Here is a 15,467-nt window from a genome sequence, read left to right on the forward strand (position 1 = left end):
AAAGCGCATCATACGAACAGTCTAGTGTTGCTTGAGGACTGGTTCATTTGGCCTTGCTTTATGCACAACGTTTCAGAAACACAGACTGTGTAATAAATGGCTAGTTTCAGTGGAAAAGTTAGCTGGACAAATGAAAGAAAACGAGAAGGATTCAGTAAACAAACAGGTTGTCCGACGCAACTCACATTAGGTGAGGAGATGCATGCTGAATATCACAAAAAGTGTTGCATATTATAAAAATGGTTGCATTACATATTCAGTGGCCCTCTACCAACTTGTAATTTGCGGAGGACGAAGAGAAAGCATTTAATAACTTAGCCAGTAGACCTAGTGGGGAAATAATCTGTACCGTAAAAGCGAATATTGGTGGCTATTTAAATGATCTAGTGGCTGTTTTAACAGCTGCAAGAAATAGAGGCATCATGGTCATGGCCCATGTTACAAATTATTTTCATAATCTCCAAATGGCCCTATGATAACTTTGCCCCCCACCACACTGCTGTTTTCCCCCTGACAAATCACACCTTGTACATACATATCTCTTACACACACACACACACACACACACTTTCTCATCCTCATCCACTTCATTATAGTTCATACACATTTATATTATACAGAACACACCCACTCATGGTGTCATATATGAGGTATACTGTACATATTTTATATCAAGTATAATTTAATCTGCAAGAAGACAACTCCTGGGTGCAGCCCTTGCTATATGTTTTTGTTTGTGCCATCTCTCTCAGGTGTCCACCTTACAGACGCGCTACATAGAGCTGCTCACCAGCTCCTCCGACTTCTACAAACACCTGGGCCAGATGCTGAAGAACCTGCAGGAGCTCAAGGTACAATTCTACCCAAAACAAACACACACACACTCTTACACTCACAAACACACACACACACACACACACACACATAATACTACTATCTGTTCACCAAATCTTCTCGTAACCCTCCCCTCCGCTCCCCAGCTTCGTGGCACGCGGATCGACGTGCTCGAGGAGGAGCTGAGCCGCCTGAGGGACGAGTTGTCGCTGCGCAGCGCCGAGAGCCTGCGCCTCCAGGAGGCCAGCAGGAGGCACGAGGAGGAGCTGTCGCGCTCCCAGGACCAGCTCCTCTCCCTGGAGGAGGCCAAGAGGAGCCAGGCGCTGAACCTGGGCTCCTCTCAGGACCGCCTGGAGGAGCTGCTGTCCAGGATCCAGTCCCTGGAGCTCCAGCTGGAGGAGGAGGTGCGCAAGCGGAGGAGCGCGGAGGAGCGCTACGGCGAGCTGCAGGGCGAGCAGGACGAGGAGGCGCGGAGGAACCAGCGGCTGCTGGACGAGGCGCGCAAGAGCCGGCTGGAGCTGGAGATGAGCGTGGCGGAGAGGGACCGGGAGGCGGAGCGGCTGCGCCACCAGCTCCAGGAGGAGGCGCAGAGGTCCCAGGAGGCGCAGCTGGAGCTGAAGAGGGCGCAGGAGCTGCACAGCTCCAAGCTCAAGGAGGTGAAGGAGAGCTACGAGTCCCACATCAGCGTCACCCAGACCAACACGCTGCTCCTGCAGCAGCAGAAGGGGGAGCAGGAGCAGCTGCAGGCGCAGAACCGGGAGGCGCAAGACGAGGCCAAGAGGCTGCGCCTGGCCCTGGCCGAGGAGCAGGAGCGGCGGAGGCGCGCCGAGGAGGAGGCGCAGCTGCAGAGGAAGGCGGCGCAGGAGGAGCAGGGCAAGCGGCGGCGCGTGGAGGTGCAGCTGGAGCAGAGCAGCCTGACGGTGCAGGAGTACACCGTCACGCTCACCGCCCTGCAGAAGAGCCAGGAGGAGGCGGCCGCCGAGCTCAAGGAGGCCTGGGAGGAGGCGCGCGCCCGCCAGGAGGAGCTCGACCGACTGCGGAGGGAGCAGGGCACCTCCTCCAGCACGGTGTCCAGCCTGGAGGAGGAGCTGAGGGTGCTCCGGCTGAAGCTCACCCAGAGGGAGGGACAGACTCAGGAGGACGGCCAGCGGCTCAAGGAGCTCCAGCGCCTCCTGGAGGAGAAGACCCAGCTGCTCAACGAGAGCCTGGCGGAGGTGCAGCGCCTGCAGGCCCTCACGGAGAAGCTCACCAAGGAGCGGCTGCAGCTGGAGGAGGAGGTGCGAGCCCTGCGCCTCCAGCAGGGAGAGCTGAGGAAGGGCTGGGAGCTGGAGTCGGAGACGCGGATCAGCGAGCTCACGCTGCAGATACAGAACTCCCAGATGGCCCTCCAGGAGCACCAGCGCCTCCTCAAGGAGGCCTCGGCGGAGCGAGACAAACTCAGGGAGGAGGTGGAGAGGCTGAGGAAGCAAGTCAGCACGGTATGCACAGTACATGCACAAGTCATAGTGGCCACTGTGAGCGTCTGTTGTTTTATGCAGTCAGACTCACAAATGTGACCTTTCAAAGCGAAATCAGTCGTTTTGCGCACAACGTTATTTTGAGAAAATCAACAATAACAAACTTCCGGGTTAAAATGTTGAATTTCACGTTTTCGCATAATTCGACTGTATACAGTCTACAGTTTCATATCGTGAACTCATTTCACGGAAAAACATACGTTTTGACTGTTAAACCCGGCGAAGATTCAACACATTTGCTGTCATTCCCATTGTGCATGCGCTGCTTAAAAAGGTGATTTCTCCTCTTCTGGCATATCGTGACAGGAGAACCATGTCAACTTTGGATGCGGTTATCTTAGCGATAGTTTGTGTAATACCCTCGATACACATATCGTTGGAAAGCTTAGTTTATGGCCGTTCACGTGAGCACAATAACTTAATTTAATAAATTTTACCGAAACGACTGGTTCCACTTTACAGGGTCACATATGATGTTGGTTTGCTAATGAATGGGCACAGATGCAGGGGAGGCTCCATAAGCAGGGTTGATTTGACTTACCAACGACTTTATCAAATCCAGACCTCACTTGAAGAGAAAGCTATCTTTCTCTTTCCCTAAATCTTTATTTTGAGATTGACAGTTAGGGAGGGAGAGAGAGATTGTGGTGAGATTGGGAAATGATTCAAACCTGTGTCCCTGTGGGAACTTTGGCCCCATTGTGGTACGGGCGTGGTTAGCTCTTATCTGAACAAATGATGCGATGTGACTTACCTCTGAGGTATCCTGGGAAAGTACATGTCATAGGCATCCTCTGGGTGTGGCAGACCGTCTCCACCGCAGGGCACGGAGTGCACCCTGCCTTATGGCTATGACTGATGGCTGTTTAATTAGCACCCTGTCTCACGGCTACGACATGCGCTGCAAAGTGACACACACACACACACCCTCAGCACCGTTTTCTGGCATGCACACACATGATAGAATGTTCCATTCGACTATGGAGCTCACACAACACAAGCGTGTGAAATGTAGAGAGGGTGTGTGAGGATCTGATGCAAGCACTCGCTTGGAACTGGCCATCAGGGTCAGGCCTGCTGCAGAGAGCAGGGGTCAGCAGACCTAGACCCCCCTAGGAGTGTTTATTATTATTATTATTATTATTTAGTTTAGTTCAGAGGCCATTCATATTTCATACGGTTCTAATCTGTTTATAGGCTCTTTTATTTAACTATTCTTTGCACCAACGAAAAGATATGCACTTTAAAATGCGTTTTACTTGTACAATGGCAACATAATTTTATATTTATTTATAATGTTATTATTATGCGAGTGTTCTGTTGTTCACTCATACCAGGTTCCCTCAAACTGCAGTAAGTTAGGATTTGCCAGTGGAAAATCGTGTTTGTTATGGCATGACAAAAGCAGGAAATGAATGGGTGCAGGTTAGACCCCGTGGTAATTCAGACCAGATGACTGTTTGCACTACTCAGCAGATCAGCAGATTTGATTAGATTTAGGAGCGATAGATAGACAGTATCAGCAATTGTGAAACATTGTGAAACACTACAAAAATGTAACTGTAATGTAAAAAGTTAACCCTGACCAATGATTCTTCATTGTCTCAATGAAAAAACAGACATGATGATGATTTTGGGGATAATCTTTTTTTCTTTTGTAATGATCTTCCTCTCTCTTCCTCTTTTTCCTCTTGCTTTTCTCCTCGCTCCCTCTCTCCTCCACAGACATCGGCTGAGCTGCAGCGGTCTGAGAAGCAGTGCGCTGATCTGCGTAGCCAGAAGGTGGCGCTGGAGAGGCGCGTCAAGGAGCTGGAGGACGAGCTGCGGCGCCTGCGCGCCTCCCTGGAGGAGACCCAGCGTCTGCACCAGAAGCTCCAGCAGCAGGTGGACACCCTGAAGCGCGAGCTGACCGCCCGCGAGGCCGACATCCAGCGCCTCCAGACGGAGCGGAGCCAGTTCCTGCTGCGCATCGAGACGCTGGAGCGGAGGCCCGTCGTCCGGCACAGCCACACGCAGACCGACGAGGAGGAGCTGCGGCCGCTCCGCGACCCGGCCGGCCTGACCTTCCAGGGCGTCTGCGCCCCGGTCAGCGCGCAGCAGCTGCACGACTGCGGCCTGCTGAAGCCGCCCGCTCTGGAGCAGCTGCGCAAGAGCGAGCGCAGCGTGGACGAGGTGGACGCCCAGCTGCAGCCGGCGTTGCGCGGCGCCAGGGTCATCGCCGGGATGGCGGGGGGGCCCAAGGGCAAGATGACCCTGGCCGAGGCCCTCGGGCACAAGCTGCTGTCGCGCGAGAGCGCCGTCCGGCTGCTGGAGGCCCAAGCGGCCACCGGAGGGCTGATGGACCCCGCGGTGGACCCCCAGCGACGGAGACGGGTGGAGGAGGGCCAGGCCACGGGGCTGGTGCCGCGCTGCTCCAGCGAGCGTCTGCTGGAGGCCGAGTCCGCCTGCCTGGGCGTGCGTGAGCCGGGGACCGGTCAGCGTCTGGGCGTCGGTCAGGCTCACCGCCGCGGCCTGAGAGACGAGCCGGTCACCCTGCAGCTGCTGCAGGCCCAGGAGGCCGTCGGGGGCGTGCTGGACCCTCGCCTCAGCGTCTTCCTCCCGCGGGACCTGGCCACCGACCGCAACCTGCTGGACAAGGAGATGTACACCGCGCTGAACGCCAAGCCCGCGTCCTACCTGCACCCTCTCAGCCAGCGGCCGTGCACCTACGCCGCGCTGCAGGACACCTGCGTCGCCGACCCCTCCACCGGTCACCTGCTGCTGCCGGCCACCAGGTCGGCGCTGTGCGTCCAGGGCCTCCGGGCCGACGTCCCCGTCTGGGAGCTGGTCGGCGCGGGTCTCCTGGAGCCCGAGGACCTGGAGCAGCTCCTCGACGGCCGCCTGCGCCTGGACGACGTCCAGGTGCGTCTGCGCGCCTACCTGCGCGAGTGCGCCTGCGTGGCGGGCGTCACCGACCAGCAGAGTGGACGCACCCTCACCCTGCAGGAGGCCCAGCAGGCCGGGATGCTGAGCAAGGAGGCCACCCTGGAGCTGCTGGAGGCTCAGATCGCCTGCGGCTTCCTCGTGGACCCGCGCGACGGCCGGGGCTACACGGCGGAGGAGGCCCTCGGGAAGGGGCTGGTCGCGGCCGAGCACAAGGACGCCCTGCTGAAGGCCGAGCAGGCGGTGACCGGCTACGGCCAGCCGGGAGGCGGACCTGCACTCTGCCTCTCCGAGGCCCTGCAGCGCGGGTCGGTGGACAGGACCTACGGCCTGCGTCTGTTAGGCGCCCAGCTGAGCAGCGGGGGCATTATTGACCCCTCGCTCAGCGTCCGAGTCCCGCCGGACACGGCCGTCCAGCGCGGCCTGCTGGCCCAAGACCTCCGCCAGGCGCTGGAGGCGCAAGGGACCGTCAGCTGGGGATTCGGTGACCCCACCGACCCCAACAATCGGGAGAAGCTCCGCTACGGCCAGCTGATGAAGGAGGGCCAGAAGGACCCCAAGACCGGCCAGCTGCTCCTGCCCGCCATCGTGCCCAGCCAGAAGAACACGGTCAGGAAGAGGCGGGTGGTGATCGTCGACCCCGACAGCGGCCGCGAGATGACCGTCAAGCAGGCGTTCGAGGCCAAGCTCATCGACCACGAGACGTACGTGGAGCTGGCGCAGCAGGAGTGCGAGTGGGAGGAGATCACCATGACGGCGGCCGACGGCTCCAGGAGGCTGGTCATCGTGGACCGCACCCAGGGTCTGGAGTACGACCTCCACGAGCTGCTGGAGAAGGGCGTCATCAGGCAGAGCCAGCTGGACCAGTACCGCGCCGGCAAGATCACCCTGGCGCAACTCGTGGACGCCATCTCCGACGGCACCAAGCACCTCACGTCGTCGTCGTCGTCCGGTTTGAAGACCTCCGCCCAGACCTCGGCCTCCTCCAACTTCTCCTCCTCCTCTGGCGCCAAGACCTCGGCCACCTCCGCGTCCTCCTCGTCTGGCACCAAGACCTCGGCCACCTCCAACTTCTCCTCCTCGTCTGGCACCAAGACCTCGGCCACCTCCGCGTCCTCCTCCTCAGCTATGTCCTCTGCGGCCTCGGCAGCCTCCGCTGCCTCTATGTCCAGCACCTCGGCCTCTCCGCCCAAATCCTCCACGACGCACATCAAGTCCCAGACGGTGTCCACGTCCTCGGTCGTCATCAGCAGCAGCAGCAGCCCCGGCGGGTCCATCTCCGGAGAGCAGGCGCCGCTCTCCCCTGTCTCGCCCGGCCGCGTCACGAGCATGTCCGTCAACCTGGCGTCGCCCGTAGCGACCGCCGGCGAGAGAAGCCCCGTGGGGGTCATCTTCGACTCGGACCGGCTGGAGAAGGTCAGCTTGACCGAGGCCATGGGCAGCGGCCTGCTGGACAACATCACCGGCCAGCGCCTCCTGGAGGCCCAGGCGTGCACCGGCGGCCTGGTCTGCCCGACGTCCGGCCGCCGCCTCTCGCTGCAGGAGGCCCAGCGCGCGGGCCTGGTCTCGGAGGAGACGGCGTCCCGCCTGCGTCCGGCGCAGAAGGCCTACGTGGGCTTCTCCGAGCCGCAGAGCGCGCGCCGCCTCTCGGTGGCCGAGGCCCTCCGGGAGCGCTGGCTGCCCCACGAGGCCGCCCAGCGCTTCCTGGAGTTCCAGCAGGCCACGGGCGGCCTGTGGGACCCGCAGGAGGGCTGCCGGCGGAGCCTGGAGGAGGCGCAGGCTCGCGGCTGGGTGGACCCGCGCTCGGCCCAGAAGCTGGCCGACCTGCGGCAGCACGCCCGCTGCCTCGTCTGCCCGCGCTCCGGCCTCAAGCTGTCCTACGCCGAGGCCCTGGAGCGCTGCCTGCTGGAGGAGGCCACGGGCATCATGATGCTGCCCGCCGCGAAGCCCTCGTCCACCCCGGGGTCCAGGTCGGGCTCGTGTGCGGGGTCACGCTCAGGGTCACGCCCAGGGTCGCGCAAGGGTAGTGTTGACCTCACTTCCTCCGCTTCATCCATATACACCAGCTTCAGCTACAGCTCTAGCTCCTATACAACTAGCCCTTGAAGCGCACACAGTCACACACACACATGCTCTCACACACACACACACACACACACACACACACACACACACACGTACATTAAACCAGTTGCCTGATGCAGATACTATAGATACCTCATATAATGAGAATTCTACATCATAGCTTTAAATCTGTCTCATAACGCAGTTTCTGAACTCTGTTACCACACATATAGTGACATGGTTTTAATCAAACATGTACACACACACACACACACACACACACACACACACACTCAAAACAGTGATTTACCCAGAATCTTACCACACTGTTCTGTACACAAACACACTGACTTTGAGGCTTTCCAAAATAAAATGTTGCCATCTACATTTAAAGTAATTGGAAGGCGTAATCTCATGCTGTAGACCTCATGTGGTGGATCTAGTTTAAACTGCTAGCCTGACCCTGCAATTAACAGTCAGCCAGCGCTTCAAGCCTAAAAAAAAAATGGTTATATGCACTTTTACATTTGCTTCAGCATATTAGGGGTAATGAGCTTCTGCACACAGGCGCCTGTGGCTAACTAGTATCAGCTGGAAGAGTTCAGCTTGTGGTGAATGGGAGCTGGGGGTTCTGGTTCAGTATCTCTCTATGCAATAACCTTATTCTGTATGAGAGACACTCAGTATTTTATACTCAGTATAGATCTCTATTGTAATCTTTTCCAAACACTGTATTTGGAGTGGAAGGTGCAGAGGGTGTCAGATGGGTGTGTGCTTGGGAACAAATTAGGTCTCATCTGTCTGATGATGAAGATGACGATGATGACAACAACGATGATGATGATGATGATGATGATGGTAATGATAATGATGACGACAGTGCAATGCATGATTTGGTGAAGGCTGGTGAAGTAACTTTTTTTGTCACCATAGAACCCTGGTGCTGTATCGATCCATATTCTTACAATAACCTCACATCAGTGCCATGTTAACTTTGTAACTGCCAACTTATGACTTCAGCTTTTTCATCATTAATAAAAAAAAAAAAAAAAAAAAAGACTGTCATGAGTCTGTCTTCTTTTGCAGTGGATACATGGATTATGAGCCACTGGGCTGTTTTGCTGTGAAAGACGTCTTGCTATGAAAACATATGCTAATTACAATTTATCACAAATAGTGTGTAACCTGTGTGTTGTTTGACTGAAGGGCCCCATTCAGATATCAGGGATGAATAACACAACCTCAACACAGTATGATTGAAGGCAAATCACATAACATAACCCATGTTATCTGACTGAAGGGCCAAATTCAGAAATCGGGTGAATAATATAATCCCTAAACAGTATGATTGAAGGTTCCTATTAAGACAAATCACATAACATGTCCCCATGTCATTTGACTGAAGAGCCCCATTCAGATATCAGGGTGAAGAACATAGTAGCGACTTCAGGCAGAGGTTTGGTCTTCAGGGCCCCCTGAGCCCTTGGGGCTGGTAGGCCTGTTCAGTAATGCATCGCTGACTGGGTATGTTCCCTGGAGGGGTGATGCTAAGTACACTCACAGGTAGAGAAAAAAAGAGAGGGAAAACAAATGACAACAATGGAATGTCAACAACTTAAGAGTCTAGACAAATCCCAGACATAATCCCTAGGGTACAGAGGCTGTCATTTAGGTTGCAATAAGTAGTCATTGTTGTCAACTCAAGACATGAAAATGCTTTGAGAGTGAGACCTAGAACAATGATGTAATTTGGAAGGCTTAAGGTTGTTTATAGTGCTCTATCCCTCAAGCATGAATGAATCCATAAAGCCTGTGGCGAAGAAAGAGACGTGGGGGCATCTTAGTGCCTTCAGTGCCTATCCCACATTTGGATCCAAGCGCCGTGGGGGACCCGGGTGTGAGTCCGTCCTGAGTCATTCACCAGTCCCACTCCATCATTCTCTTCCACTAATTTCCTCTCGCCCTCTTCACTGTCATGTCTGATTAAAGGCATACAAGTCTGAAAACATATACTTAAAAATAATCAAAAACGCATGGAATGCACAACTCTTTCTTTTTTCCCCCAGTGGCACTTTCGTGGGAATTGAGCTCTAGTGCATCCTACTTCTGTCAACGGTCCTTGAGATGCTTCTACAACTTGACTGGAGTCCACCTGTGCCTCAAGGAATTTATCGGACATAAATAAGAGAGGCACGCATCTGTCAAGGTCTCACAGTTGATGGTATATGTCATATCTGTGAGACAGGATTGTGTCAACACACAGATCTGGGGAAAGATACAAGAACATCTCTGCAGCATTGAACGTGCCCTAGAGCACAGTAGCCTCCATCATTCTCAAATGGAAAAGATTTGCAACAATGTGGAAATAAATGGTGATTAGTGATTAATGCATAGTGCGGCCTTTTTTGTCTTGTTTTTCAATTATAGCTTATACATTGGTCAGCACTCTAAAAAAAAGTCTTGAGTGAAGCCTGCTCCTACCCTAGATTTGGAACAACCAACAGTTTTCTGAGATCTGACCACCCAGCCAAACTGAGTAATTTGGGGCGAAGGGATGAAATGCTTAACAAAGGCGAAGGTTGTCTTCTCAACGTTTTAGATTAGCACAACAATGAACAATCATAATCACACTTTGATGTGCTTACAATGTACTTTGACTTAGCCTACCAAACAAGCAAAGGCGAAATCTCCTACACCTCAATTCATGTCAAAAAGGCCTAATTATATTGATGATGATTCTATTTAATAAAAGCAATAAAAGGGGAAATTATCCAAGGGACTGAATACATTTTATACGCACTGCACAGAAAATCTACCAGACCAACTGCCTACACCTAAACAGAAAATCGACCAGACCAATTGCATACACCTATAAACAGTAATAAAACACAAATGACAAGGGCCTCTTCAGGAGATTTGTTTTGTTGTACAGTAGGTCTAGTTCAAGAAGGCTAGACAAGTCAGTTCATTGTGTTGCACTTACTTTTTGCACTTTCTGTCTTCATCTCATTTATTTGTGTTGGTGTTTTCTTTGAGATTAGCTTTTGAATTTAGAACATAATTTTGTCTGCGTGTAATTGCTTTAATATGCTTAGTATCTTCAATGTTTTTTATATTATAGCTCCTCCAAAATAAAGCTTTTAGCGCCCCCATCTGGCTGTGGAAGTTAATGCATCAACAATGGCAAGAGTGAAGCATTGCAGTGAAAGACGGACTGCAGGAAGCACGCACGGTAGTCTGCCACACAATGCCGGTAGTTTATGGAAAGCGCCTTAAATGAACGTACTGTGTTATGTTCCGTTTGTATTTCCAGGGAATCTGAAGCTCTAGGACTGTAACGACGTAGACTGAATTCACTGCTAATGTTTAGGCTTAAACGGTGAATATTCACCCGCCCAATGTTCCACTTCGGGCTCACATGTGCTCAGGAAACTCCGGGGATGTGTTGAGGCCTGCATTCTTCAGTTCCAAAACGCAACGGTATGGTATGATCCTGGTTTACTATCGTCTTACTTACTTATTTAGGAACATATTTCTTGTTCATTTTTCTAAATTAGCCAGTCGGTAGACCCGTAGACCTGCTATACATAGGCTACTTCTCTGGCTCTGAACAGCCAGCGTTCAGTGCGAAATGATTGTTGATTTCGTGAGGGATAAACCTAGGAGCCAGACTATACTGAAAAAGTAAGCATTAAACGTAAGAAATTATACAATACAGGCTCAAATTAGTTTACATTCTGGAAACAACCAGTAGGTGGCCCTCCTACAGCCAAGGTTCATCGTGCACCTTGTGACAGTTGAATGTTTACCTTTGTGTAGGGGGTGGTGCCATCATGGCCGAGGACCCGCAGCGGAACTTCCGTTCTGCCTATTATGAGAAGGTGGGCTTCAGAGGAGTGGAGGAGAAGAAGTCTTTGGAGATCCTACTGAAAGACAACCCACTGGGTAAGACCCTTATCATCCTGTCAGCTTCATTACCAGCACCAGCAGCAGCAGCAGCAGCACTACTAACATTATCATCATCACTACAAATGTATGCTTAAATCTAGCACTGATTCTTGACTGATTTGAAACCTAACCCCCTCTTCCATGTTACCACTCTATCCCTCCTCCCAGACACAGAGAAGTTGATCACCTTCTGCCAGAGGTTTCCACTGCCTTCAATGTACAGAATTCACGTGTGGAAAGTACTGCTCGGTAAAAATGCTCACAATAAAGCACTTAAACACATCATCATTTTACACATTGTAGGCTTAAGGACATTTATTTGAGGCAAATGTTTAAGGAAACATTGATCTTCCGTTTACATTTAGTGATTTAGCTGTTTAGCTGACACTTTTATCCATGGCAACTCATAGCAATGAAGGTACAAGAGCTACAGTGCCAGTACAGTGCCACTATGTGTTTGTGTGTTAATAGAGTACTCTGTCTTTCTCTTTTTAAAAATGTGATGCCCTTTTCGTGTGTGTGTGTGTGTCCTCCTAGGTATGCTCCCTCCCCACAGTGACTCTCACCCCTTAGTTACCCGTTACCGGGCAGAGCAGTACGAGGACGTGCGTGGGGCTCTGGTTACCATGCGCTTCGTCAATGACATGACGCCACTAACAGAGCTCCACCTCCGCATGTTCCAGCTGGAGAACCAAGTGCTGCCCCGCTGCAGTGAACTAAGCCCAGTGAGTGAGTGAGAGTGAGAGTGAGAGAGAGAGAGGGAGAGAAAGAAAGATAGAGTGAGTCTGAGTGAGTGAGTGAGTGAATGAGATGTTCATTTATGATTTTGCACATTGCATACTGCTTGCATGGATCCATGCTTAGTAACACAACCCAAGAACAACTGAGTTGTGTTTTCCATTCTCGGATCACACTTCTTGAAGTTGAACTTGACATGCCAATAATCAATAATCAATAAAAATGAAAGGTGAATAGATTTGATCTGCTCCTTGTGTGCTTGTACTAGGATGATGTGGATGAGGACTTCTTGGCCATAGGCCATGCCATGGAGGAGCTGGTGGACGACCCAGTGGACTGTTACTGGCTTGTAAAGAACTTCGTCAGTCAGTTCCACAACAAGTTTGGAGACTCCATACCCCACCTGGTGAGTATGTGTCCTTATGTAATCGGTCCAGCTCTCACAACAGGTGGTAGTAGTGTAGTGGGTTAGGAGCTGGATTCAATTCCCAGCTGCCACAGCTATGCCCTTGAGCAAGGTGCTTCAGGCTGAGTTGTTCTGGGGAGATTGGCCCTTGTAATAATTAACATAATGTCAGCCAAATGAGTATAATTTAGCCTGGCTAGGGCCTACCACTTCTCAAATGAGCTGTGGTCTGGCAACCAGACGTTCATTTTCTCGTATTTGAAAAAAATGCCCAGATCCGTTCATTGGGCGGCACGGATGTCCATCAAATGCGTCTGTGCATAGCTCATCATGGTCTTGCTTTCTCCCATGTTCTGTGATTGGTCGCCAACATCAGGCGAAAATGTGGGTATTAGTTTCCAGACTGCCTTAGCAGCGTGATTGAAATCACCGTGCAAGGCAGGATGGGAACACCCAGGCTAAGTATAAGTATGAGAATAAGTGCTTTCCCCTACTGCATTACTCTCCTGCCTTTTTCATTAAGTATGTACTCTCCTACTGCATTACTCTCCTGCCTTTTTCATTAAGTATGTACTTCTCTGGCATGGGCCTGTTCACTGAAGAGCTTGAACAGTAACCTTTAAGAGTGCTTGCAAAAGAGTGCTGAGAGTACTTAAGAGTGCTTGCATACTTTTACTCATCAGAAACACTCATCTGTTTCCTCTTTCCTTCTCTGAACATCTGTCTGTGTCTTTCTTCTTCTCTCTTTCTCTCTCTTTAACACTCGTTCCTCTCACTCGTTCTGTCAGCCGAAGAGTCTGGAGCACTTCCTGTCTCAGGAGGACAACGCTCTGCTGACTCAGCTGCGTTCCTCTGGTTGCCTGGCAACCCTGCCGTATTCGCTCTGGTTCCAGCGCTGCTTTGCTGGCTGCCTGCCGGACACCAGTCTGCAGAGGTATGCAAACACACACACACACACACACACACACACACACACACACACACACACACACACACACACACACACACACACACACACACTTCCATACAGACCACTCAAATCATTTGACAATACTTCTGGTTACTGTAATGATTTTAAGTAGGTTGTCGGTATCTAACACTGCTCACAAATGCTGCTTTGTGATTGGCTGGCAGAGTATGGGACAAAGTGATCAGCGGCTCCTGTAAGATCCTTGTTTTTGTTGCCATGGAGATCCTGCTGACCTACAAAATCATGCTGATGGGCACGAAGCCTGAGGGCGTGGCCAACTTCCTGTGCAATGTGAGGTCTCACACACACACACACACACACACACATACTTACACACATATAGTTGTTTTTCCATTATATACTGCAGTTTCACTGGCATTCGTATACATACTGTACCTTCCAAGTCGTCAGCTCTCAAGCATCCAGTTGATCTGTTGCGCATCGTGGACTCATTTTCTGTCTGTCTCTCTTTGTAGATGCCTCAGGAGAACACAGACGCCATTGTGACCAAAGCCATAGACCTGTGGCACAAATACTGTGGAACACCCATGCATTCAGTATAACACACACACACACACACACACACACACATGCATACACACAAACCTGTTGTGCCATTGTTTAACATCGAATTTACATCTGCATTAGTAAAGAGAGAAAAGGAAACTATTGTCTGTCTTTCTGTCATCTATATAATGCACACTGCTGTCACACACACACACACACACACACACACACACACAGATGCACACTCCTCAGCACTGAGTTGAGTGTTTTGAAAAGCTCCTTTATTTAGAAGAGACTCCAGACTTCATGAGATGGAATGAGAACAGATCTGTCACATGCATTTCCCTCCCATTTAAATACTGCCTTCTTTAGCCACTTACAAACACACACGTGCACACACACACACACACACATACACACACACACACACACACACACACACACACACACACTTACACTCTGTTTCTCTCAGTGACACACACACACAACCTCTCTCTCTCACACACACACCCCTTTCCATCCTGTAGAACACTTGTTTCAGTTTCCAACTCTGTAACATAGAGAGCTGCCTCAAACATAGTGACTCTGTTGTCTGAATGTGCACGTTGTGTCCCTCGGCCCTACAACATACATATATATACAGTATACATATATATTATATCTATAGACACTTCTATCATTTTAATTTATGTTCTGCTGTTGCACGTCAGGCAGGAGCATCCGATGCTGTTCTACAGCCATCGTCCCACTCACTGCTAGGACTATGCTGCCTGCTCTCCCCTAAACCCTGAGGTGTCTGGTACTATAGTGGTGGCTTACCAAGTTCAACAGTCTCTCATTGACTCAACTGCACCTTCATGCACATCCAGACATCAGTTTGGCTTGCAGGTTTTTCCCGAGGACGAGACCCCCCAAAACAAGGAGCTCGCCTCACTGCACTTTCGTTCACCCACCCTCTTTTTTTTTCATCAAAATTCTGATTCATGCAAAACAAAAATCTTCAAGAGTTAACACAAACGTGTTCATTTTTTTTTCTCTACACGACATAGTAGTAGTGGCAGTTTCCTGTAAAACGCTAACACACATAAAGCATTAATGCCACATCAGAGGGTTACTTTTGAAACTGGCATCAGTTTTGGCACCTCAGTACCCTGGTAAACAGTGAAGAAGTAGAAGAAGAAGCTTTCTCTTATGGCACTGTGCTTCCTAGTTGGTGCCCTACTTTTTAAGGGCCCTCAGTGGTACTGTCCACAATCCGAGGGCTAGTCAGCGATGGAGATGACGTCAGGGTAGGATTAGTGTCAAAGAACAAGAGGTGAAATAGCACTAGTCTAAGGGGGCATCAGTTGTGTGCTAGTAGTAGTAGTATGGCTTCAATTAGTCATCGCAGAGCATGAGTTGTTTTTTTTGTTCTTCTTTTTGTACAAAATCGAGTCAGTAATTGGTGTTAGATGATGGGGAGTTAGGTAAGAATAGGAAGTGACAAGTGTGGCCCGGATTAGAGTCGACGAGAGTGAGGCTGAGGTCGAGGCTGGGTCACGATGCGGGAGAAGAGTGAAGT

At 51.2% G+C, this 15,467-nt stretch overlaps 3 protein-coding genes across 6 annotated transcripts in view; 2 read left to right on the forward strand and 1 right to left on the reverse strand.

Moving 5' to 3' along the window:
• LOC134102056 (desmoplakin-A-like) overlaps nt 1–7,450 on the forward strand; it is a 45,609-nt gene extending 38,159 nt beyond the window's left edge. Inside the window, exons 22-25 of one of the 2 annotated variants that reach the window (XM_062556026.1) lie at nt 753–851; nt 981–2,312; nt 4,077–6,289; nt 6,329–7,450. In XM_062556026.1, the coding sequence (XP_062412010.1) occupies nt 753–851; nt 981–2,312; nt 4,077–6,289; nt 6,329–7,379 (4,695 nt within the window). In that variant the 3' untranslated portion in view covers nt 7,380–7,450. Of the gene's footprint in view, nt 1–752; nt 852–980; nt 2,313–4,076 lie in introns of both variants that reach the window. The other variant, XM_062556025.1, reaches the window with a different exon arrangement.
• A 3,071-nt stretch (nt 7,451–10,521) lies between these two features.
• tbc1d7 (TBC1 domain family, member 7) lies at nt 10,522–14,068 on the forward strand. Its single transcript, XM_062556027.1, has 8 exons — nt 10,522–10,817; nt 11,157–11,282; nt 11,454–11,534; nt 11,823–12,010; nt 12,292–12,429; nt 13,218–13,363; nt 13,564–13,690; nt 13,876–14,068. Exons 2-8 carry the CDS (start codon nt 11,171–11,173, stop codon nt 13,960–13,962), a joined length of 879 nt encoding a protein of 292 aa, XP_062412011.1. The 5' UTR covers nt 10,522–10,817; nt 11,157–11,170; the 3' UTR covers nt 13,963–14,068.
• Nucleotides 14,069–14,177: 109 nt separating this feature from the next.
• The window catches only part of phactr1 (phosphatase and actin regulator 1), a 12,794-nt gene continuing 11,504 nt past the window's right edge, over nt 14,178–15,467 (reverse strand). For all 3 annotated transcript variants that reach the window (XM_062556030.1, XM_062556029.1, XM_062556028.1), the window contains one exon: nt 14,178–15,467. This exon is cut by the window's right edge and continues 1,115 nt beyond it. The gene's annotated coding sequence lies outside the window, so the exon portion shown is untranslated.

This window comes from Sardina pilchardus, chromosome 15 (genome assembly GCF_963854185.1).
Source record: "Sardina pilchardus chromosome 15, fSarPil1.1, whole genome shotgun sequence".
In the NCBI taxonomy this organism is placed as follows: Eukaryota; Metazoa; Chordata; class Actinopteri; order Clupeiformes; family Clupeidae; genus Sardina; species Sardina pilchardus.

What these genes read in the sequence shown, in the direction of transcription:
- tbc1d7 (XM_062556027.1), top strand. Translation starts at nt 11,171, where the DNA reads ATGGCCGAGGACCCGCAGCGGAACTTCCGTTCTGCCTATTATGAGAAG. An exon ending in GCTGCAGTGAACTAAGCCCA is followed by an intron (nt 12,011 to 12,291) that starts GTGAGTGAGTGA and finishes TGCTTGTACTAG; the next exon opens with GATGATGTGGATGAGGACTT. An exon ending in GAGACTCCATACCCCACCTG is followed by an intron (nt 12,430 to 13,217) that starts GTGAGTATGTGT and finishes TCGTTCTGTCAG; the next exon opens with CCGAAGAGTCTGGAGCACTT.